Source organism: Trichechus manatus, unplaced genomic scaffold (genome assembly GCF_000243295.1).
Source record: "Trichechus manatus latirostris isolate Lorelei unplaced genomic scaffold, TriManLat1.0 scaffold00170, whole genome shotgun sequence".
NCBI classification, from domain to species: domain Eukaryota; kingdom Metazoa; phylum Chordata; class Mammalia; order Sirenia; family Trichechidae; genus Trichechus; species Trichechus manatus.
In genome coordinates this window covers 5,362,105-5,377,773 of record NW_004444106.1, presented here as the reverse complement: position 1 = coordinate 5,377,773, position 15,669 = coordinate 5,362,105, and the positions used below count along the sequence as shown (strand labels likewise).

Below are 15,669 nucleotides of genomic sequence, written 5' to 3'. Positions count from 1 at the left end.
AGGGAGGAAGTTGTAAGAAGGTACCAAGGGGAGCCTCCCAGTTCTGGCAGGAGATGCATAGCCAGGCGGAAGTCTGGCTGGGACCTGGGGAAGGAAGCAATGGCACATAGCTAGGAATGACTGGTCAGGGGTCAACTGGCCTGGCTTCCAATCCTGGCTCTGCACTTGCTAGCCCTGGGCTTTGGGGAAATTGCTGAACCTCTCTGAACTCCATTCTCTTTTTACCTGTAAATGGGGATGATATACCCACCAGCAAGCACTGAAGTAAGGCTTCAAGGGGATATCAGGAAGCTAATGCTAGGAAGGAGCCCAGGTGGTGCAGTGGTTAAGCACTATGGCTGCTAACCAAAAAGTCAGAGTTTGAATCCACCAGCAGCTCCGTGGAAACTCTATGGGGCAGTTCTCCTCTGTCCTGTAGTGTCACTATGAGTTGGAATCCACTCGACAGTAATGAGTTTGTTTTTTTGGTTTTAATGCCAGGGAAAGGATCTAGTACGGTGCTTGGCAGAGAACCGATGCTTAGGGAACGTTAGGTCCTGTCCCTTTGCCCCTCCCTAAAAAAGGAAGGGACTAAGTGAGAAAGAGCAGGTTTAAACAGCACAAACTTTCTGACATCAGTGTGGAGAAGTCCCAGGCATGGGACAGGGAGGGCAATTGTTGGTCCAGGGACACACCATGCTGTGGGGGCAGCTTGCAGCCAAGGAGGGGAGGACCAGGCTCACCTCGGAAGCAGCCACGGGTGAGGTTCCCCAGGGTGCAGATCTCTCCAGTGCTGCAACTGAGGGGCTTACACAGCAGGACCCCAGAGCTGGCACAGGTACAGCGCTGGGAGCAATCCTTGGTCACAAAGCTGTCACCCCGCTGGAAAAGGGAGAAGGGTCAGAAGCAGAAGATCTGGTTTTTGTCCCTAGTCTGGCTCTACTATTGCATCTCTGCTCCCCCAAGTCCTTCCACATGCAGCCTGGACCTGGTAATAGATGCCGTCATTGATGCAGCCACAGTCCGCCAGAGGAAGGCTCTGAGCACCGCTGTAGATGTAGCCAGGGAGGCTGGCGCAGCCTTCCACACAGGGGCCCTCACAGTCCCTGGGCGCCGCCAGGTTGGCACAAGAGGCTGGGCAGGGGGTCATGCAGCTCTGATACACAGTATTAGCTGGACATGCCAAGGCTAAGGGAACAGAGTCACAGTCAGAAGGTGGCTGGGGCAGGCCACACAGGTTTGGGCAATATGGGGGCAAAAGCTGGAAGAGGGGGAGCGAACAGAACAGAGCTCGTTATGGGCAGGAAAGCCAGAATTCATGGCTGGCTTTGTTGGTGTGTCTTCCTGTCAGAGACTTCAAAGCCTGTGAAGGAACTGGATGAGCAAAGGTGGGCTTGGAGAGAAGGAGCAGGAGGGGTAGCCACAGTGGTGGTGAGGCTTCCCAGGCTGCACTTTAGGGCAACTAGAACGGGAGGCAGAGCAGGAGTCAGGCTGGAAGGATGTGCTGACATTAAAATGGGGAGCTGGGGGATGGGGAGACCCGTTAGAAAGCCAAGATGGGGAAACAACGAAGGGGAATCAGAGTTGAGGGGAGAAATGGCAGATGGGGTCGGGGCAAGTGCCCAGGGAAGGGCAGTGCCTCACCACAGCCGGTGTGGTCACGCCAGCCGGCCAGGGCAGCACCCGCCTCCTGGCAGATGAGGGCATATCCGCTGAGCAACTGGCAGCGCAGCTCCTCGAGCTCCCTGGGATTCTGGGCAGCACACAGATCAAACACACAGTGCCTGGGGGAGGGGACAGTGGGGGGCGGCTGTCAGAGAGGGAGAGGCAAGGTTACTCAGCCCCGCAGAAGAGGGCCTGAAGCAGCCAAGCAGAAGGAAACTAGGTGGGGGCCACGAGGGTCACCAGGAAATGGGGCCACAGAAAGAGAGAAAAGCCAACTGAACCTAGCGCAGGTCAGAGCGGACAGCAGGACCCACAGAGAGGCCAGGGTGGGAGCCTCGGCTGAGCCCACACACCCTGGGCCTCAGACTCACTCCTGGAAGGGTTCTGGCACCACAGTCTGGTGACAGGCAGCAAAGGGGCCCTTGGGGTCAGCCAGCACCCTACAGGCCTGGGTGCTGTTGATGAGCTCCAGCTGCTCCGGGCTGCATTCTGACACATGGAAGCCTGACTCCCCTTCTTCCACTTCCTCTTCTTCCACCTGTATGGCCCTGGAGCAGACACAGCAAGCGGCCAGGTGAGGCCCTCGAGGAATGTGAACTCAAAAGAAGAACAACAACTGGGGACCAAGGCTAAGGGACATGCATGGGCACATGGCCCCTGAAGGCCTCTACCTCCTCAGACTAGGGTTTCCACAAAGCAGGTGCCTCTAGTTAGTAAGAGAGGAAAGGACAGAATTAGGGAGACCAGGCCAAGACTCTTTGAGCTCTCTCCCTCATTTTTCCTCTTTTGCCAGGAGAACATAAGGGTACAAAGTGTAGACAGACACTAAGCCATGGCTCATTTCCCTGAGGGTTGTTTTCACCAGGGCCTTCCCTCACTGCCCAACCCTTCTCACCTTGGAACACGAGCCAGGGTTGACTCGACTGTCTTCACCTCCCAACTGTTGCCAAAGATGTTAATGTTGTGGGTGATGGCGCCACTGGGCAACATTAAGTCATTGCTCTGGTTCCTGTCAAAGTTCCCACACATGCCGCGCACAAGGCCTTGGTACATGCTGGGCATAGAGATCACTGCAGCAGGAAGGAGGCACGCAGAGGTTAGAGGCCCCATTTGTGCTCTGCAGCTTCTCCCTTTTCCTACATCCTCCCAGCGCCTCCCCAGCTTGTGTCCCACTCTGTGGCAGCAGCAGCCCTCTCTCTGTCTCAGATGTTGTTTCCCCTCCCCCACACTCAGGTACCTGCATTTTTGTTCCCATCGAAACTGATGGACAGCCCAAAGTCAGTGGTCAGGTACAGGCGGTGAGACCGCAGGGAGACCTGCAGGTGCTCGCTGGGCTTGTAGGGAATGGCAACCTTCTCATAGTTGACCTGGAGGAGGAAGACAGAAGCTGCAGGTATCCTGCCATCCCACATGGCAGAGGCCTCCCTGAGTCTACTCCTGGTGCAGCCCCAATCTGGTCCCTGCTAAAACCTGGCACAATGGAGGCCCTGATACTTCTTCAGGCCTGACTCACAGTCACACCATGTGCTCTCTCCTCCTCTCTCTTTCCATGTCTCTCTCCAGCCTTTTGCTTAATCCCACTGCCCTCCTCTGCCTCTCCCCATGAGGTGAGCTTGGTACTGATTCTGACTTTTACAGGCTGCCCCTGCCAGGAACTTCCCAGGGAACAGGGAGTCCTGGATTCCCCTGTTCTGGGCACCTCCAAGGCCTCAGTCTGCCTTCCCAGACCTTCCCAGCCCTGGCCCAGCTCTTACCACAACCTCCAGGCCACGCTGGAGCTGGATTCTAAAGCCATAGACATATACGAGAACTTCATGCAAGAAGACTGGGCTCCAGGGCAGGTACATCTTGTTGCGACCCTCCACGACCAGGGGCTCCACCCCATCGGGGAGCACATCCATGGTCTTTACCAGAGTGTAGGTCATGCGGCCCTGGAAGTGGTAGCTTAGGCCATCCAATGTGCGGTAATGGGGGTCCCCAGAGACTGAGCAATGATCCAACCCTGCCAAGAAGGGCAAGCTCTGAGAAGAGACCCTGCACAAACAGAGCAGTCCTAGAATCCCCTTACCCATCCTGATGTCTCCTGTCACCCTGCCTTTTAGCCCTGGGTTTCCTGGATACTTGATCTTAAACTTCCTCTCTCTCCCAGCCCATTTAACAACCGTAGAGGATCTCCTTGTCCAGCCCCCTCTTTTTGCCCATAAGCTAATGAGTTCCAGAGAGAGTCAATGCACATGGCCACAGAGCTGGTGAGAGCCATAATTAGAACCCAGGCCTCAAGACTCAGTCACCCAACCCTGATGCCTGTGCTCAGGCCCATCTCTCTTCATAGCTTCTCCAGTCTAAGTCCCTTCTTTTCCTGCCTCTTATTCCACCTCAGCCCTGAGCCCTCCTTTCTTCCTTTCCCTTACAGTCGGGTACGCAGTTGCTGTTGCCCTTGGCATTGGGCTGGCAGTGGGAGCCTGAGGGACAGTGGAAGATCCGGCACTGAATGACTCCCTCTGTGCAGACACAGCTCTGGGTACAGCCAATGGACAGCCAGGTCTTACCTGCCTGTAGAAGCCACAAGAAGAGCAAAGGAGTGAGGAAGGAAGGGCCAGTTCTCCCTCCTATTACCCCTTCAGCCTAAGCCCATGGTCTGAATGTTTTAATTAACACTGGCCGTATGCTGCCTCAGCTGCCAGTTATAAGTGCCATTTGGACCGATATGCTCCTATATCCCCTTGAGAGGTATTGTCTTACCTTTGTGCTTCAGGATGTTACTACTGAACCGATTTTACAGATGAGAAAACTGAAGTAACAGGGGTCACCTGACTGGTTAGCAGTACAATCAGGATTCAATCCCAGGTCAGCCTGCACCAAGGCTATGCTCCCTCCACTAGATCATGTTGCCTACCAGCTGGTGGATTCCTCAGATCCAAAACCTCCAGCCCAGGCCTAGCTAGAGATCACCCCACCCCTCTTATCAGCTGCCACACTCCAGAGCCAGCATAGAGACATAGATGTCCCAGGCTGATAGGAAAGAGGAAGCTCCTTCCTCAAGGTGGGTCCCCAACCCTATTTCCTGTCCCTACTTACGGGAAGAATGCCACCCTTGGCGTCCTTGCAGCTGCACTGATTCCTGAGAACACACTGGTCATCACTGAGCACATAGCCAGGGTTACAAATGCAGCCCTCGAAGCAGGTGGAGAGGAGTTTGGTGCCCTCACACTGGCCCTTTAGGTTTCCGCAGGAAGGCGGGCAGGAGGGAGCGCAGTGTGTGTAGCTGCTATAGGCGGGGCATTCCAGAGCTGTGGGGTGGAAGGGAGAGTGGGGTAAGCGGAGGGGGCAAGGGAGTGCGAAGCAGGGGACAAGGGATGTGGAAACCGAGCTAGGAGTTTTTCCTTTGGGGCTATGAGATTTGGGGCAACTTTCTTGGTCCTGGAAGTAGTAGCTAAGGCTGTGAAACATGAAGTAATGGGGGGCTACAAGATTTGGGGATTTTTCTTCCTTTCCTTATTCATTCAACAAACATTTTCTGAGCCTGAACTATATGCCAGGGCTTGAGGAAAAAACGAATAAGAACGGCCCTCCCAATTCAATGTGGGAGACAGAGGTCAGCCAGCAATACAGCCTTGACGTGTATGGTCAGTAAACGAGGTGACAGGCATGTGTGGACAAAGTGTAATGGCACACAGAGCAGGGAGTATGAATTCTGTTTGGAGAATTAAAGAAAGGCCTTCCAGCAAAAGTAGTCATGAAAAAAATGGAAATGCCTACCATGTTCATGGGAAGTAAACAACATAAAGATGTCAGTTCCTCCTAAGTTAAATTATGCATTTAACACAGAAGACAACATTCTCTGATGGTTACTAGGGTGGGAAGGGAGGGAAAGGGGTATTCACAACTAGAAAGTAGACAAGAATTATCTTAGGTGAAGGGAAGGACAGCACACACTACAGGGAATGTCAGCACAACTGAACTAAACTAAAGCTAAGAAGTTTCCTGAATACAACCAAACACAGGGACAGAGTAGCAGGGGCAGGTGTCTGGGGACCATGCTTTCAGGGGACATCCAGGTCAACTGGCATAACAAAGTTTTTCAAGAAAATGTTCTGCATCCCACTTTGGCGAGTGGCATCTGGGGTCTTAAAAGCTAGCAAGGGGCTATCTAAGATGCATCAATTGGCCCCAACCCACCTGGAGTAAAGGAGAATAAAGAACACCATGGACACAAGGAAAGTATTAGCCCAACAGACAGAAAGGGCCACATAAACCAGAGACGTCATCAGCCTGAGACCAGAAGAACTAGATGGTGCCCGGCTACCACAATGACCGCCTTGACAGTGAACACAACATAGAGTCCCTGATGGAGCAGGAGAAAAGTAGGGTGCAGAACTCAAATTCTAGTAAAAAGACCAGACTTACTGGTTTGACTGAGACTGGAGGGACCCTGGAAGACGTGGCCCCCAGGCTCTCTGTTATCCCAAAACTAAAACCATTTCCGAGGCCAACTCTTCAGACAAAGATTAGACTGGACTATGGGACATAAAATGATACTCGTGAAGACTGTGCTTCTTAGCTCCAGTAGATACATGAGTCTAAATGGGCAGCTCCTGTCCAGAGGCGAGATGAGAAGGCAGAGAGGGTCAGGAGCTGGTTGAATGGACATGGGAAATCCGGGGTGGAAAGAAAGAGTGTGCTGTCACAGTATAGGGAGAGCAAGCAGGGCTACAAAACAATGTATGTATAAATTTTTGTGTGAGAGGCTAACTTGAATTGTAAACTTTCATTTAAACTACAACGATAAAAAATAAAAATAAAAAATTATGCATTTAATATGATCCCAATAAAATATACCCACAAAGTTTTTATTTTTAATAGGACAAGATGATTTTAAAGTTGAGGTGAAGAAACTAGAAAAGCCAAGGAAACCCTGAAAATTAAGAGGAGTGAGTAGTAAGTGTCCCTACCAGAAATTAAAACATATTTGAAATTCTCAGTAACACAATATTGTGTTCCTGGCACATGAAGAGGCAGATGGACCAATGGAACAGGAGAGAAAGCCCAGATATGGACCCAAATAGGAATTTAGTATTTGATAAATTGTGGTATCTCAAGTCAGTGAGGAAAAGACAGGCTAGTCATTTATTTATGTTAGAACAATTAGCTTGCTGTTGTTAGTTGCTGTCGAGTCAATTCCGACTCATGGCGACCCCATGTGTCCAGAGTAGAGTTGTTCCATAAGGTTTTCAAGGCTGTGACCTTTTGGAAGCAGATTGCCAGGCCTGTCTTCTGTGGTGCCTCTGGGTGAGTTTGAACCACCAACCTTCCAGCTAGTAGTCGAGTGCTTAACCATTTGTGCCACCCGGGGACTTTGGAAAAACTGGCTAGACCTTATACCTTCACAAAGATGGACCATATACCTAAATGTAAAACACAAATCTATAAAATTTCTAGAAGATAACCTAGGAAAAAATCTAGGTGACCTTGGGTTTTGTAACAACTTTAGATATAACACCAAAAGCACAATTTATAATAGAAAAAAATGATAAGTTGGACTTCATTAAAATTAACTTCTGCTCTGCAAAAAAACACTGTTAAGAGAATAAAAAGATAAGCCACAGACTGGGAAAAATCTTTGCAAAACACATATCTGAGAAGATAAGGGACTTGTATATCAGATACACAAAGAACTCTTAAAACTCAATGAAATAAAATAAACAACTCAACTACAAAATGGGCAAGAGATCTGAACAGACACCTCACCAAAGAAGATATACAGAATGACAAATAAGCATATGAAAAGATGCTCAACATCATATGTCATTAGGAAATTGCAAATTAAAACAACGATGAGATACCACTACCTACTTATTAGAATCGCTAAAATCCAGAATATTGACAACATTAAGTGCTGTCAAGGATGTGGACCAATACTAACTTCTATTCATTGATGGTGGGAATGTAAAATGGTACAGTCACTTTGAAAGACAGTTTGGCAGTTTCTTACAAAGCTAACATAGGCTTACCATACAATCCAGCCAATGAACTTCCAGGTTTTTACCCAAATGAATCAAAACCTTATGTCCACACAAAAATCTATACAAGAATGTTTATAGCTGCTTTATTCATAATTGCCAAAAATTAGAATCAACCACAATGTCCTTTGAAAAGTGAATGGATAAACTGTGGTACATCCATATGATGGAATATTATGTGGCAATAGAAAGAAAGGAGCTATCAAGCCACAAAAAGTCACATAGGAACCTTAAATGCATATTGCTAAGTGAAAGAAGCCAGTCTGAAAAGGCTACATATACTATGACTCCAACTATATGACATTCTGGAAAAGATAAAACTATGGAGACAGCAAAAAGATCAGCAGTTGCCAGGGATTTGGGGAGGAGGGATGAATAGTTGGAGCATTTTTAGGGCAGTGAAACTATCCTGCATGATACTGTAATGGTGGATACATGACATTATGCATTTGTCAAAACCCATAGAAATGTACAACACAAGGAGTGAACACTAATGTAAACCATGGACTCCAGTTAATGCATCAGTATTGGTTCACCAACTATAACAAATGTACCACACTAATGCAAAATGTTAGTAATAGAGAAAATTGGGGGTAGGGAGAAAGGATATATGGGAATTCATTTTCTGAGCAATTTTTCTGGAAACATAAAACTGCTCTAAAAAATAAATTCTATTAAAAACAATACAGTGCAAAATACTGGGTTTCGTATGCTACCATTCATAAGTAAAAGGAGAAAATTAAAAAACACAGATTTTATGTGTTTGTATATGCATAAATAAAAGATCACTGGAAGAATTCTCAGATGCTGATAAGAGCAGGTACCTTGGCAGGCTGGGAACTGGGCAGATTGAGGTCAGGGTGGGAAAGAGACTTTTCGCTGGGTATCTTTTAATAGTTTTTAAAGTTTTGAACCATGCAAACAAATATATTACAGACTAAAAACAATCTAATCATTGTTTTAAAATTTGAAAGATCCTGAAATTAGATAGTGGTGATGGTAGCCAACCTTATGAATATACTAAAAACTACCAAATTGTACACTTTTAAAAGGGTGAATATGATGGTATGTGAATTACATCTCAAAAGTTATTTTTTCTAAGGAAAGATCTTCAGAAGGAGGCCTAGGGTTCTGCCTAGAGGGCTGCGGTGCAGTGAATTACTTACTATGACCCTTCTGGCCATAGTCTTTGTAACTCTCACCAAATGACTAGGTGGGACTATGTAAATGAGGTGCTTGTGCCCCACAAGGGGATTGGACAGTTTGCTAATAATGCAAATAAGGTTCTCGGCGCCCTTGTGGGGTTGGGACCATGCACATAAGGTGTATGGAACTCTAACAAGGGGATTGGTCAGTTTTGCCATCTTGCTAGGCTTAAAATGAGCCCTCCCAGAGGCAGATAGGGGGATGTCATGACCATCAAGAAAGAAGAGCCAGGAGTACAAAGAGTCCTTTGGACCCAGGATCCCTGTGCTGAGAAGCTCCTGAAACCAGGAGACTGAGAGAGAGAGCTGTAACACCAAAGATGGAGAGAAGCAGAGGCAGAGAAATGATGGCAGCAGAGGCAGCAGAACCAGGAGACGGCGAGGTAGGTGTGCCACCGAGCGAGAGAGCTGAGCGCATTCAGGCAGGAAGCCTGCTGGCAGAGTGGGGTGCCTCCGGGCACTTGACGGAGCTATGTTCCCCAGCTCGTGACCCACCGGCAGGAGATGGGGCAGTGGGTGTGCCTTCCCACAGAGGGAGGGAGCTGAGCGCCTTTGGGCCAGGGTTTCCTGGTGGAGTGAGGTGCCTCCGGGCACTTATTGAAAGAGCTAAAAGAGCTTCATAACACTTGCCAGAGCAGAGCAGAGGCCAGGCTGAGGGGCCAAGGGCCAGAGAGAGAGATCTGCCTATGGCATGGCTGAGAAGAGGCTGTCCTGATCGAAGAACTGTATGCTGAGTGTTCCTGAACCTGAATTGTAATCTGTTAATTCCGTAATAAACCCCATAACTGTCAGTATGGTCTGTGAGTTCTGTGTGGCCATTGCAATGATTTATGAAACCCAGCAGAGAAGTAGAGAGTGCCGTGGGAGGGATGGTTGGTGTCATAACTAGTAAAAAGGTTGGAGAGAGAAGGTACGTCTGACCTCCATCTCATATGAATCAGCCTTGGGCTGTTGATCTTGACTCTCCTTTCCCCTTGGGAAGTTAGACAAGGAGGTCAGATACCTCCACCATGCCATTTTTACAAGGGGAGAAGACAGAAGAGCTTTCCAGGCACAGGGAACAGCACATATAAAGGCAGGGAGGTGTGGAGACGCAGTGCAGAAGTTGGGTGCAGGCTGACGTGAAGATGCACCTTCACTTGAACTTAATGTTGCAGGCAACAGCCGTGCAGAGGAGCAACTCAATCATATTTCCTTTGGAAAGACAGCATTGGCAAAGGAGTCAATGAGCGGCAGCCAAGGGGCACTCTTGGTGGCAGCAGCACTGATGAAGAAGTTATTGTAAAGAGCCCACGTGAGGGAGACAATGGGGTCAGACTAGGGTAGAAGCAATGAAAAGAAGAATAGGAGAGATTTAAGGCATGCACAGAGAAAAACAGGATTTGGAGCAGTTCTGAGGTGACCATAAAACCAAACCCATTGCCATCAAGTAGATTCCGATTATAGTGACCCTATAGGACAGAGTAGAACTGCCCCATAAGGTTTCCATGCCGTAAATCTTTATGGAACAGACTGCCACATCTTTGTCCCATGGAGCAGCTGGTGGGTTCAAACCACTCATTTTTCAGTTAGCAGCCAAGTACTTTAACCACTGTGCCACCAGGGCTCCTGAGGTGACCATAGGGGACATATTATACAGGACACTCACGGCAGAAGCTATTGTTTCTCCAAAATGGAGGCGTGAGCCCCTGGGCCTGGCAGGCAACTCCGAAGGCTTGCAGAGCATCACAGATGGCACGGTTTTCACCTCTAAGCTCACAGAGGTTGTAGGTACAGCCGATCAGGAAGGGTTTGGGGACCACCTGGGTGGCACATTCAGACCAGCCAGAACCCTGAAAGGCTGCTTGGCATCGCTGCTGGGCCTTCACTAGGTCATCTGGCTTGCAGTTCGTGTTTGGGTTCTCCCGGTGTTCTAGCCGAACTTCCTGGTCATCTCGTTGGCAACTGGGAAAGGAAAGGGGTCAGTATAGGGACAGCCACTGCCCTACCTATGAAAACGATTTGGGTCAAAGACCCTGGGAGAACTATCAGCCACTCCCAATCCTGTTTCTCTTCACTGGGAAGCCTGTCCCAGCTCTGGCCAACCTCCCATTGTAGCCTCAGTCTCCTCCCAAGTTTCGAAGAAAAGAAAGGAAGACTTTCGTGTTTCCCCAAATAGATTCCAGCAACCCTGGAAGCCAGAAGCCATCCTCCCTCAAATTATATAAACGAAGGAATGTTCTGGTCTTCCTTTCCCAGGTGTGCCATACAATCTAGATTCCCAACTCTTATTCCTATGAAAAGGTAGAGAGTCTTAGGGGACAATTACCTTGGGTCAGAGTCATCCTTATCTTTCCAGCTGTTCCCAAATTCTACGTCATTCTGGGCTAGTTCATCATCGGGCATCATTAGTTCATCCTCTTCCTCTCCATTGAAGTTTCCACACATACCGCAGACCTGGGCGGGCAGAGGGATTTTTCAGTGCTGAGGAGGCATAGTAGCTTTTTCTTTCCCACTCTAAATAGAAAGGTGCTCTCTTGGCTTTCCTCTTTTCTGGGGAGTGACCTCTGTGGTCTGGGAGGATATCAATGTCCCCTGCTAGGATACCTCTCCTTGCAAATAGCCAGGTTGTGTCTTCACCTTTTGATAATAGGCTCTAGGGATCTGGATCTCTAAGAGATGACTGCCATCAAACTTCACAAGCAGTCCAAAGTAAGCACTGAGCACAGTATAGATGCCTTTGGCAGTAATGCTGACCCGCCGAATTTGGGTGGTTGCAGGAAGAGTGACTGGTTTGCCGTCAATCTATAGAGGAAGGCAGGGCGTATGAGTAGGAAAAAGGACTAGCATCCTCTCCCCTGAGCTCACGTCCTCCCTCCCTGCCCTGGTTATGCTGCCCAGCTCACCAGAACATGGTGGTCTTTTTGCAGGGTGATATGGGAACCATAGATGTAAATGTTGACATGGTGGAGGTAGAAAGCTGGGGTCTCGCCACCCTGCTTCTCGTTCTTGGCACTGATCTTGAAGAAAGGCAGGTCCATGTTGGGGTGGCACACTTGCACTAGGATGTAAGTGCAGGTACCCCTGAAGGAATGGTAACTGCCATCGAAGCTCACATAGTTGGGGTCACCTGAGACATGGCACACTCCCATGCCTGTGAGGAGAGAGAGAGATGGCCCAGGGAGGGCTGAATGCTGGAGAGAACAGGATCCATAGGGAGGTGGCTCTGAGTTCTCCCTGCCTTCATGAAAAGGATGTGGTAGAGGCCAGGGAGCCTCAAAAGGGAAGGAAGACAAAGTTCAAGAAAAGAATCAAGATACAAGAGCTGGAGCGGTGGGGGGAGGGGGCGGGGGGCAGCGGTGAGGCTTGGTGGTAGAGCTGACATGATTCTCCCAGGGAGAGATTTATAATACTCCCCCTAAGTGTCCTGGACGCGACGGGAGAGTGATGGGTAAACCTCAGGGAGCCCTTTCTGGCAGTGGGAAGGTCCTCTTTCCCTTCTAGAAGCTCTTCAGTACAGTCAGGTTACCAGCCCAAGTGCTAGAGAAGGTGGGAAGGCTATGGCGGGGGGGCATGGGAGGAGCTCGCCTTGGTGGCTGTGGGGTTCCTCTGTGGTCCTCCCCCACCCTCCTACCTGCAGCCCGGCAGCGGAGCAGCCCATCAAGAGGCCAGCACATCTGGTTGGGGCTACAGCTGGTGTGGCTGCAGGAGATGTTGTTGTGGCTGGAGCAGGTGCAGAGCCTGGAGCAGGTGCTGTCTGCATACCAGCGCTCCCCGACCTGTGGGGCATGGGGGTCAGGACAGCCAACAGACACTTGGAAGCTGGAGATGGATGGAGGCTCCCAAGGTCCTCTTGAGGCTCACTTCACTTGGCTGCCCTCCTCCCTCTCAGCCCTTCTCAGCCTTTTGGCATCCAGGCTTGCTCCTCATCCCCTCAGACTGGCCTGCCCTACCCCTTCTCGGGCTCTGAGACTTCTTGCCCCCTCGCCTGGGCTTGTCCTGCCCCCACACTTGTGGAGCTGGAAAGGGAGGGCACCTGCAGTGTGTGGCCTCTTACCGGGTGGTAGGAGCCCTGCTGGTCAGTGCAGCCACACTGGCTGAGGGGCACACAGGAGGTCCCACTCAGAACATGGCCTTTCTGACACTCGCAGCCCTCGGCACAGGGGAGCATGGCTGGGCAGTCTCTTGGAGTGTCCAGGCTGAGGCAGGTGGTTGGGCAGGGGCTGGCACAGGGGCTGTAGTGGCTGCCAGACGGGCACTTCAGAGCTAAGAAGAGAGATCACATCAGGAAGGGCAGAGTGGCATTTCCAGTTCCCTGGCCTTGGGGCACCAGGAGTTACCGGGAGTGGAAAGAGAAGAAGAAAGGAACAGAGCTGCCCCAGGGAACAGGGCAGTAACCAAATGGGGGCAGAACTTTTGGGTGAGGTGAGAATAGACAGAGAAGGTTCCACTGCAGGGAGGCAAGTAGAGGATGGGGGTTAGGCTTGGAGAAGGACTGGAGAGTGGAGAGGAGAGTCCCATGTGGGTGTGGAGGGCCACGCTGTGAAAGGAAGAGTAGAGGGGCAGAATTTGTGAGAACAAAGAGGACAGGGTGCTGGGGGATTCCTCCAGGCTGCGGGAGCAGCTGGTCAGATCACTCACGGCAGAAGGTGCTATTCCGCCAGGCAGGGGGCCGGCCAGCCTGGGCGCAGAGGGCCGCGTAGGCCTGCAGGGAGCGGCACAGGGTCAGGGTGTCACCCTGAGTCCCACACTGCCCATACACACAACTGCTGAAGCTGGGATGCGGGGACACCACCTCATGGCACTGGGAGAAGGGTCCTGGAGAGTGAGACAACACAGGTGTGAGAGAGGAGTGTGGGCCAGGGAGGGGAGCAGGCCCACGCAGCTTCTCTGGGGCTAATTCTACATCCATTTCAGTCGAAACTCATATTTACTGAGAACCTACTGCTTGTGACACAAAGGAGGACTGATCAGTCATAGTCCCCAAGAAAGTGACCTCTGTCCCAGTGTTTCCATTTGCCTTCTTCCTGACTTTTCCTGTTCATCTGTTTCATGCCTCAGTCTTTCTCCCTTGGTGACCAGCCTCCCTCCTTTGTCTCCTGTTCTAGGGGAGGATAAAAGGACCAGGAGGGGGTGTGGCTTACCCTGAGGATTGATTAAGATCTCACAGTTCTTATTCCAGATGTCTGCCATATCTTTCCCTGGACAGCTAGGGGGCTTGCCACCCGCAGCAAAGCAGCTGAATGAGGAGAGAAGGAAAGGATAGAAACCTAGGGCTGGAGGAACCTTCTAAAAAACAGAGGCAAAGTGGAGAGGGAAAACAGGGAGAGGAATGGGGATGGGGAAGAGAACAAAATGGTGCCCTCAAGTAGGAAGGCCAGCAAATGCAGCAGGAAGGAAAAAGGTTAAACCTCAGGGTAGACTTCCCAAGAGGGTTCTCCAAAGAGATAGATCATTTAGCATGAGAGAAATCAACAGGCCTGGACATGGGAGGTTTGAACAACTTTTCACCAACTCCAGTCTTAGAGCAGGAGGAAGGTTAGCCCAAAGGGAGTGGGCATGCACAGGCACATCTCCAGGCTGCTCTGTGAGGCCCAGCTCCCCCTCCCTGGCTCCCCAGTTGCCTGCTCACCCAGGTTCAGAGGCAGAAGGTAACATCCAGGCTGCGCCCAGCTGGACAGAGCTGTCTGCTGGCTTTCTATCTGGACGCAGATTGTCATCCAAGCTGTTGTTGTTGTAGTTCCCTGGAGGAGGGAAGAATTAGCAGAGGCACCCACCAGCGACCCAACTCCGGTACTTCAGTCTTCCTCACGCTTCACTCAGCAGATGAAGGTTAACCATCTCAGCTTCCCTTAAGACCCCACTCTCATGTGCAGTGTCTTCATCAACTCTTCAGCTGACAAGCACTTAAATCATAAAACCAAACCTGGTGCCATTGAGTCTATTCCAACTCATAGCGACCCTATAGGACAGAGTAGAACTGCCCCATGGGGTTTCCAAGAAGCAGCTGGTGGATTCAAACTGCCAACCTTTTTGGTTACAGCCAAGATGACTAGGATTAGTGCCTGGCTCCAGCAGTCGCCCAGGGGACTCACCACACAGCCCGCAGAGCTGACCAGCGAAGGAGGAGGGCACTGAAACATCTACGAGGTGGTTCCCGTCATATCGAACCCGAAGCCCAAAGTCCGTTTGGAGAAGGATAAAGGAGCCACTGAGCCCCACGCTCATTCGGCCTTCAGCAGGCCACACGGGCAGGGACACCCTACGATCGTTCAGCTGCAGAGGCAGGGAAAGCACAGCCAAGGTGTCAGAAAGGAACTTGGGACAAAGACAGCAAAGAGAAAAACATGAGCGCAGGAGGGAGGTGGCAGGGGTTTCACAGCTGGAGGAGGGAAGCCAAGAAAGAGGGGATTGGGTCTACTGCAGGGGCCTCCAGTTGCTTTAAGAAGCCAGACAGGTGGGTGTGTGGGCAGGAAGGAGCAGAGAAGAGGAGCTACGCAGGCTAGGGCAGTGTGGGGTCTAGGGAGTGGGAAGACACGCACCATGACCTTGCGACCCTTGATCAGTGAGAGCCGGAGGTTGAAGACCTGCACATGGACGGCCTTGATGTAGGAGACCTCGAGATTCCCACCCCGGTTCTCGTTGGTGGTGCTCACAGTGAAGTAGCTCTCTTGGGCTCCGATCCAGCAAGGCCGGGTCAGGGTGTAGGTGCAGGTGCCCATGAAGTGGTGCAGGGCTCCATCAAAGGTCAGGTAGTGGGGGTCACCTGAGGCAGTGCAGATGCCAGTACCTGCGGAGGAGTTCAGAGACTTACTGTCCCT

General features: G+C 50.7%; 1 protein-coding gene across 1 annotated transcript in view; it reads right to left on the bottom strand.

Annotated features, from left to right (window-relative positions):
* ZAN (zonadhesin) overlaps positions 1–15,669 on the bottom strand; it is a 44,932-nt gene that overhangs the window by 3,013 nt on the left and 26,250 nt on the right. Inside the window, 21 exon segments of the mRNA XM_023740979.1 lie at positions 723–861; positions 955–1,008; positions 1,010–1,167; positions 1,624–1,763; positions 2,016–2,192; positions 2,540–2,714; positions 2,882–3,011; positions 3,399–3,646; positions 4,056–4,197; positions 4,723–4,934; positions 10,518–10,813; positions 11,178–11,305; positions 11,489–11,653; positions 11,755–12,002; positions 12,483–12,627; positions 12,906–13,114; positions 13,490–13,666; positions 13,993–14,087; positions 14,481–14,592; positions 14,944–15,124; positions 15,391–15,638. Of these exon segments, the coding sequence (XP_023596747.1) occupies positions 723–861; positions 955–1,008; positions 1,010–1,167; positions 1,624–1,763; positions 2,016–2,192; positions 2,540–2,714; positions 2,882–3,011; positions 3,399–3,646; positions 4,056–4,197; positions 4,723–4,934; positions 10,518–10,813; positions 11,178–11,305; positions 11,489–11,653; positions 11,755–12,002; positions 12,483–12,627; positions 12,906–13,114; positions 13,490–13,666; positions 13,993–14,087; positions 14,481–14,592; positions 14,944–15,124; positions 15,391–15,638 (3,579 nt within the window).